Source organism: Oryza sativa, chromosome 2 (genome assembly GCF_034140825.1).
Source record: "Oryza sativa Japonica Group chromosome 2, ASM3414082v1".
Taxonomy (NCBI): domain Eukaryota; kingdom Viridiplantae; phylum Streptophyta; class Magnoliopsida; order Poales; family Poaceae; genus Oryza; species Oryza sativa.
In genome coordinates, this window is record NC_089036.1 from 4,916,315 (window position 1) to 4,924,427 (window position 8,113).

The following is an 8,113-nucleotide window of genomic DNA, read 5'->3' on the forward strand; positions in this document are numbered from 1 at the left end:
CATTAGGTAGGGAAAAAAAAGAAGAGATTTTTTTATGGTCCAGCAAATTATACCGCTTGGTACTAGTACCGCTCAGTACCAGTACAAATCTGCCGTTTGTTCCGGTATGGGTAGGATCGGAAGAGAGTGACACCGGCATGCGTTGAAGCAATCAAGTGGCGGCGAGCGGCGGATTTTGGCATGTGTTGAAGCAGGTCACGGCGGCGGCATCGAACTCGTCCTTCCCAATGGCGGCGGCGTTGAAGCAAGCGGCGGCGGTAGCGAACTCGTCGTTCTCGGCGGCGGCGGCGTCGATGTCGTCCTTCCCGCGCGGCGGCGTCGGCGTCCAAGTCGTCCTTCCCGTCGGCGGCAACAGCGAACTCGTCGTTCCCGGCGGTGGCGGCGTCGATGTCGTCCTTCCCGGAGGCAGCGGCGTCGATGTCGTCCTTCCCGGCGGCGGCGGCGTCGATGTCATCCTTCCCGACGGCGGCAGCGTCGATGTCGTCCTTCCCGGAGGCGGCGGCGTCGATGTCGTCCTTCCCGGCGGCGGCGACAGCGATGGCTGAGTTCACCTCCAGGAGTCAGCGGCGTCGATCCACGAGGCGGCAGCGGCGATCGAGAATCCCGCCGCTTCTAGGGTTCGAGCTGCCCGTCCATCCCTCCCGATCTGGTTATTGCACACGAAGTTACGTTTTTGCCCTTCTACCTCAGTTCTTCGTGTGGTACTGGATAGGGATAGAATTGGTACCGCCTGGTACCAAACTCTACTAGCCGTTGGATCGGGCCAGATCCAACGGCTAGGATTTTGGTACCGGGCGGTACTGGTACCGACCGCTGTACCGTAACAATGACTCAAAAAAGAAACTTTGAACATACCGCAACACCAGTTTCCCCTACATTTAGAATTCCTCTATTAAATTATCAAAGCACCAAGCAAAAGCTCTGAATGTGTCATTCCAGCACAAAACATTCAGACCAGCACCAACTGCATGCAGATTTGCATCATGTTAAATAAATCAAATTAAAACACCAGACCTCCAAACTAGCCATGCATTTGCACTGCACTGCACTGGTGGTCAAACAGGAGGTGTAAATGCAACGTCAGCAAGAAAAAGAAAAAGACGATGATGAAAAGGAGAGGGGAAGGAAGAAGATTTTGTTCAGAATCCGAAGAAGGTTAACGGGATCAAGCCTACTTCACCACTTTTCCTCCATCCATTTTGTCAACTCCTCTCCGCTTTTCATCCATCCAAAGTCCGCGCGTTCAATTCAACGCACGTCTCTTGTCCTGCACTTCTGCTATGCCTCCTCCATTTATATACACATCTTCTTCTTCCTCCCAGCCATGGCCAACCTCTGCCAATCAAACACCCTTACTACTCCTGCTCCTACGACCGCGATCTTCTTCATCTTCAAGATAGCTAGCTTGTTCGAGTGTTCTTGGCAGCGCGGCGGAGTTGGGGATGGGGTTTCGGTCGTCGTCGTCGTTGTCGCTGATGCAGCTGGCTGTTCTTGTGGTGGTGGTGTTGCTGCTTTGCACGGCGGTGGAGTGCTCGAGGCCTCTGCGTGATCACGTTGGCGGCGGCGGCGGGTTCTCGGTGGGGAGGCTGCCGGTGTTCGCCGTCGCCAGGGCCGGACCGAGTCCACGAGGCCCTGGGCATTAGTAGTCTTGTGTTGTGGAGAACTGGAGACATAGCCCTGGGGATCTCAAGCTCTGTGTGATAATCAAGATCTTCTCAGTTAGCTTCTACACTTTCTTCTCAGTTAGCTTCTACACTTTGATCTTCTACTGCTGCTGCTGTTTAAATGTTTAATTTGTTCATTTTAGTATGGATAGTTTTTTTTTTTTGGCCCAAGTTGTCTTGGGTTCATTCTATGTGTAGGATGACAATAAATTGTAAGTTGTAAAGCATCAAAATTTGAGAGAGTTGGCTCACTAAATGTTCCGTGAAAATCTGTTAGGCATCAAGCATGTCTCTTATCTCTTATGCAACGAAAGATTCAGTAGAGAGGAGAAATATTTCATTGCACGGTTGCACCACATAGTAGGACTTGTCATTGTTTTTCTTCAACCAAGCATAGCTGCACAAGAGTCAGACAGTACACATACGTATATATACATACAGAGAAAACTCTGATATTGACTAAGTTAAAGGTATATATTCCAAGTTATGCCAGGAGCCACTTCTCATCGTGTTGAAGTAAGAAGCATTCATATCATGCTGACAAGAATGTAATTTTGATTTTCATTTCAGAAGAACAAAGCAACACGTGTGAGATACAGTTGGCAATCTAGATTGCTATGTGCCTTTAGTTTTTTTGGAAGACAACCATCTCCCCAGCTTTGGCCGAGTTCGAGTATCTCTCTTTTCGCAGGAGGATTGGATGGCATCCTCTGAATGTGTCCTACTGTTGCCCCTCAATCTAGAATAGGAGAACCAACCGCTAAAGAAGCCTCCCTTCTTGCGACTCTCTTCCATGCGCTCCTCATCGTGCTGATAAACATATAGCCCTTCCTCCAAAACACTAGTAGAATGCCTCGTGTCGATAAACTTATCACCATCATCTTCGCCGAGATCGTCCAACAAACTCCTTGACCTAGCACTGAAATCATCCAATGAAGTCCTTGACCTAACATAAGAAATCATTAGGAATGTCATCAATTCTGAACATCCAATAAAGTTGTACAAAATGGAAGATGTAGATCAAATAGACGAAAAGCCCTCAGGGGCGTTTGAAGCTCAGGGTACCTTCTGAGGGAAAGGGACTTGCAGGGTCTGTATTCAACAGAAAGATGCTGGGCAAAATGAACCTGCACAAAAGATTGAAGGCGGTAAACACAAGGAGAGTTATTTAGAATCATGACTCAATTTACAAAGGATTTCTTAAGACTCGAACAGATGTAATTAGTGGACATGCATGCTTGAATGTGCTTATCCAGTCAAACCCATGTGAGCTGTAAGAGTGGATCCTTTTCTTAGTTTAGTCGTTCTTTACACAAAACAGACCATGCAAGATCTCGGTAACCACCTAAATCTCTAAGACCAAGAAATAGAAGAGATCAAAAGTAGTGCAAGATTTTGCTGAATTAGATTTGCTCTTACCCTATTTCTGAAAACTGAAACAATAATTTGATGTGAGAGGACCACAAATGGCATCATGAAAAGTCAACAGGAATTCAGACAAATCAATGGTAGTACTTGACTAGAGAGCTTACCCACACGCAATAGTGTCTATTCTGAAAATTGCCTAATATCATAGGCATATCTTGTGCATGAACAAAGAAATTATGCCTATTTTTATTTGCAAATACAGCAATCTATCGTGTACTAATGTGTCACAATTGCATAAACATGACACATACTCAAGAAAAATAGGAGAATTAGTCGGCACTAAAGATTCATCCATGAGCCAATCACAAATAGAGATCATGCATATACCTCATCACCATCTCTTATACCAAATGCACGCAATGTTGCCTTGTCATCTGTCAATTTCTCGTCCTTGAAACATAAGCAAAAGTGGCTCCACACGTGCTGCCTAAAACAAGCAAAACAATGCTTAGTTACCAATATATCAACCCAACACACAGACTAAACTAAAAAAAATCTCAGGAACCACCGAAATCATTTTCACAAACCAAGATAGGAAACTATAATGAATATTAGAAATTCACAATGTAATGCAAAGAGGGGAAACTTTTTTTTTTCGCCGCATTTGTTGGTACATTTGCAAATCAAGATTGATGTGCATGCAGCCGTACCAAGAGATGGCCTTGTTGTCCGTTTCATCGTAGAGCGCGGCGAACACGTCCTCGATGGCCGCCTTGAGCTCCCACACCGCGGCTGACCTCGCGATTTGCACATCTACCCAAGCAGCAAGAAACGAACGAACACAGCAACGCGTCACCCCAAATCCAATGGGAGGGGATTCCATGGCAAGAAGGAAGAGAGCCGATTTGGTATACCGAAGTAGGAGTCGTCGAGCTTGCGGACGGTGAGGCGGAGGCGGCGCGGCTCGGGGAGGCGGCGGTAGGAGAAGCTGGTGCGGCCGCAGGCGAGGGCGGCGGCGATGCAGTCGGCGTCGGCGCGGGCGAAGTCGTCGAGGGCGCTCTCAATATCGCCGGCGGCGGCGTCGGGGGACGGCATCCCGCAGCATCGGCGGCGGAGGCCGACGAGCCAAGAGAGCAAGAAAGCGGTCGGCCGCAACAACCACACGAAATCCACTCCTCCAATCTTCGGTGAAGAAGAAGATGCAGCAGCCACCTCCTCCAGGATCAAAACTAGAGGAAAACTGGAGGAGAAATCTTTCCCCCTCCACCGATCGAGACCCGCCTCGCCCTTCCTGCTCCTCCAAGAACACAAACAAATAATAAATCCACCGATCAAGAAATCAAGAAATTGAAAAAAACAAGAATAAAAAAGAAAGAAAGAAATGGTATGTACATGAAGGCTGCTGCTCCACCGATCGGAGGAGGAGCAGCGGCGGCGGCGGGGGCGAGGAGAGAGAGATGGTTCCCCGTGGATTTGTTTGGAGGAGGAGGCGGTTGGGTTGTTGAGGGGGGAGGGGAAGGAGGAGGCCGCGTGCGGCGGCGCTGCGTTGGAAGCAGCGGTAGCCGTTGGAGGGGGATGAATGTCGTGCCGTTTCTGGGGTTGCGTGAGCTGGCCCGACGACACGGAGAGAGAGAGAGAGAGAGAGAGAGATTTTGGGCCGTTTCTGGGCTCCTGGCTCTGGTTGTGATGGGCCGAGGCCCAGTTGTATGGGCTCCCATATGGGCCTGATTGGGCAGTCCAAACTTGGTGGGCTGGATTTGGGTTGCTGCTGCCACCGCTTCAGCTCTCGGCCGCCCACACCGTCGCTCGAGCGTCCGTCCTCCCGACCCCGCTCCTTGTAGACGGGCTAAGGAGAGAAAGATAGAGATAAGGGAGGGAGAGAAGAATAAGGGTTGGAGGGAGGATGACATGTGGGCCCTACATGTTAGGGGTTCCATTATTTTTTTTGTGTGTAAACAATAAATAGACCTCACATATTTTTTTTAATTCTAAAGTCACATAAGCACCGTGTGGAATAAAATCTAGGTCAACATAATCACGTAAGCACCATGTCAGCGAAACTGTCCTCTAAAACCTCTGCCGGGGGGGGGGGTCAAATTACACTTATTTCAATTGTTCGAACAGTCGCCCTACCCGGTCTATTTAACTCAATGGGTAAAAATTAGATTCTGCCTGCTTAAGGAAGTTAAAGTGAACTTAAGAAAGTTAGTTTGAGGAGTTGTCCTACTCGTTTTTTTTAACAAATTTGGTCGTTGAGATCAAAGAGGAGGCAAGAACTTAGACCCTGACGGGAGCAAAGAGCCTTTGTGGCCTGGTCCCTAATGACTCGAGCTTTTTCTCTCTTTTTTTAAATATTCCGTATATGTTGCCTAGATTTTTCTCATGCTATATTCAATGAAATCGGGGTTGTCTTGTTCGTTAATAAAAAAAACGGTGGACTTTTTTCCCAATAATGGTAGCGGCCCACGTTTTGTGGGCCTTCATAGGTTGGGCTAGTAGCTGTTCACATTGACTGGGCCGATGGCCTGAGGCTACTGTTTCGCCTCGTTTTATCTTATCCACACAATCTTAATCGAACGGCGCCGCCGCCGCACGTCCCCCCTCTCGCCGTTCGCGCTGCTCCGCCGCCGCTTATGGCCGAATCGGCCTTCCATAGGATTCGAATTACAGACGCTTCGACGTCTATGCCCGATCCTTCAACGTTCATCTCCGACGACGGCCTCCGGCGAATTCGTGGCGCTCCGCCGCCGGAAATACAGAGATCGAGATCGGATGAGAACGGGAAGGGCTCAATCCAGCATGGATATGCATCGCGATTTCAATGGCTGAATTGTGAGAGACGCGGGCACAGAAAGGCAGGCGATTATGTTTGTAGAAATTTGTTCCATTTTGAATGACGTGGTTAATATATAAGTATGTTAAAGATTTTCTATAGATTTGCTTGTGATCGAAGATGAACTGAACAGAGGAAGAGGCATCCTCTGCTTTCATGAAGGAGATCGATGAACACTGAAGATTGAACAATACCGATATATTAACAACAACATTTTGGAGATATCAGCTAGGAGAATCACACTCTAGCAACAATTCTACATGACATTTTCCATCTTGTTTTCAACCTTTTTTTCCCCTCTTCTCGATACAGAGCAAGCAATGCAAAATGCAAGAACCAATCAACAGAGCTACGTAGTCAGTTAAGAAGATGATGATGATGACGATGAAGATGGTGCAGCCATGGCAGCCTTGTTTTCAGTGGCCGAGGATGGTCATGTGGGTGTCGAACGACGGCAGCTCGTCGTCGTCGCCGTCGTCTCCGGTGAGGGACGGGAAGGACGGCAGCCGGACGCCGAACCCCCCTTCCTCCTCCTGGTTCTCCGGATCGTGGCGGTCGTCGTGCCGGCACGTCTTGTCCTTGAGCGGGTTGCACCCGTGCCCCTTCGACGGCGCCGGCGCCGCGGCGGCGGCGTCCTCCTCGTCGGCGGCGGCGGCGTGGCCGCTGGCGTGGCCGGCGCGGGCAGAGCGGACGGCGATCGCGCACGCCACGAGCACCGCGGCGAGCACCCACACGCGCGTCGACGCTGCCATGGCGGCCCTAGCTTCGCAACAATATATACCAAAGCTTTCCTCGGAGATGTCAATGCGATGCGCGGCGCGATCGAACACGGCACGACGACGACGACGACGGCGAGAGGGAGAGGAGGATATAAAAGGCGGCGATGGAGGTGCCGGATTTAGGCATGGCGAAGGGTTGGTCGGTGTCGCGGCAGTTGCGCCATGCGTGTGTGGCTGAGCTCCGTCTTCACGGTTACATTGGGACCGGGTGTTGAGGAGAATATATACTTTACATTGTTAATCAAGAACAATAATGTCCTCTCAAAATAAATAATTATGAGCAAATGATTCTGCTATAGTGAAAATCTCTAGGATTTACTCATTGCTCAATAATCTTGTGTCAAAAATACAAGGGAGGTATAGAGTTAAGTACAGTAGTTTACAGGGCACACTTCATACCTAGACAATTCACATAATATGCGTTCGCGAAAAAGAAAATTCTCAGAACATGTCGTCTGTTTAGCTATCTCAAATAGATTCATACTCCTATGTATTTGGACATTCATCATGTCAAGATATATAGTTAGGATTTGTCTTTTTTTTTTTGAGATGGGGGAGTATAAACTGCTACATCCGTTTCAGGTTATAAGATGTTTTTGACTTTTGTCAAAGTCAAACTGCTTCAAATTTGACTAAGTCAGTTTGACTAAGTTTGTAGAAAAAATAATAACATTTTCAATCCAAGATAAATTTATTATTAAAATATATTCAATTATTGATTTAATGAAACTAATTTGGTATTATAAATATTAATATATTTGTTTATAAACTTTGTCAAATTTAAAGTAGTTTGACTTTGACCAAAGTCAAAACATCTTTGTCGGTGACATGGGACCGGGGATATCTTGACTAGAGGTTTGGGGCAGCCGCGGTCACCCACGTGGCCTGACCCCCTCGGGGGGGTCGGGCCCGAGGGTGATGAGGCCGCCCCTCCCTCTATCTCCCTGAGGGGTCGGGCCGCTCCCGTTTCGTCCCCGAGGGCTGGGGCGCCCCGACCCCCTGAGGGTTTGGCGCCACGTGTGTGGGTTAGGTGAGCACAGCGGCGCTCACCTAACCGCGTTTATTGCGGGTTGGACGAGCGCCCCACACCGCATTTAATGTAGCGCAGCACACTCATCCGGTCCGTGATCGGTCGCAGTGTGTGACCGGTCACAGACCGGTCAGATCGCGGGTTAGGGGGCAACAGGCGGCCTGACACACGCCTCGCCCCGTCCCATCGGAATGATGAGAGCCTCCAGGCACTCGTCCCTAGCCGGAGCCGGCGTGGGAACTCCTGGAGTTGGCACGTCAGCCCCGGCCAGATACATTCCAGGCTTCATCGCAACCATTGTAAGGAAATCATTGTATGAAGAAGGGCAGACGTGTAGCATGCTAAACTGACACGTGGTGGACAAGAATGACCGGTCTGTGACTGGTCTGATGCCGGTCGCGTCATCGGCAAACAACCGTGCTTCCACGTTGTACCTGCT

The 8,113-nt window shown here is 49.2% G+C and overlaps 2 protein-coding genes across 3 annotated transcripts; both read right to left on the reverse strand.

Annotated features, from left to right (window-relative positions):
* Positions 1-2,199: 2,199 nt before the first annotated feature.
* LOC4328555 (uncharacterized) lies at positions 2,200-4,580 on the reverse strand. 2 transcript variants are annotated; one of them, XM_015768537.3, is made up of 6 exons: positions 4,425-4,580; positions 3,947-4,323; positions 3,743-3,845; positions 3,420-3,519; positions 2,730-2,791; positions 2,200-2,610 (listed from the first exon to the last, which is right to left on the reverse strand). In XM_015768537.3, coding segments are annotated over exons 1-6 (975 nt in total). In that variant the 5' UTR covers positions 4,427-4,580; the 3' UTR covers positions 2,200-2,279. The 2 variants fall into 2 exon arrangements, with proteins under 2 accessions (XP_015624023.1, XP_015624022.1); XM_015768536.3 differs by having other exon boundaries at positions 3,947-4,329.
* Positions 4,581-6,048: 1,468 nt separating this feature from the next.
* Positions 6,049-6,821, reverse strand: LOC112937966 (uncharacterized). Its single transcript, XM_026023453.2, has one exon. It carries the CDS (start codon positions 6,615-6,617, stop codon positions 6,282-6,284), a length of 336 nt encoding a protein of 111 aa, XP_025879238.1. The 5' UTR covers positions 6,618-6,821; the 3' UTR covers positions 6,049-6,281.
* Between the last annotated feature and the right edge of the window lie 1,292 nt (positions 6,822-8,113).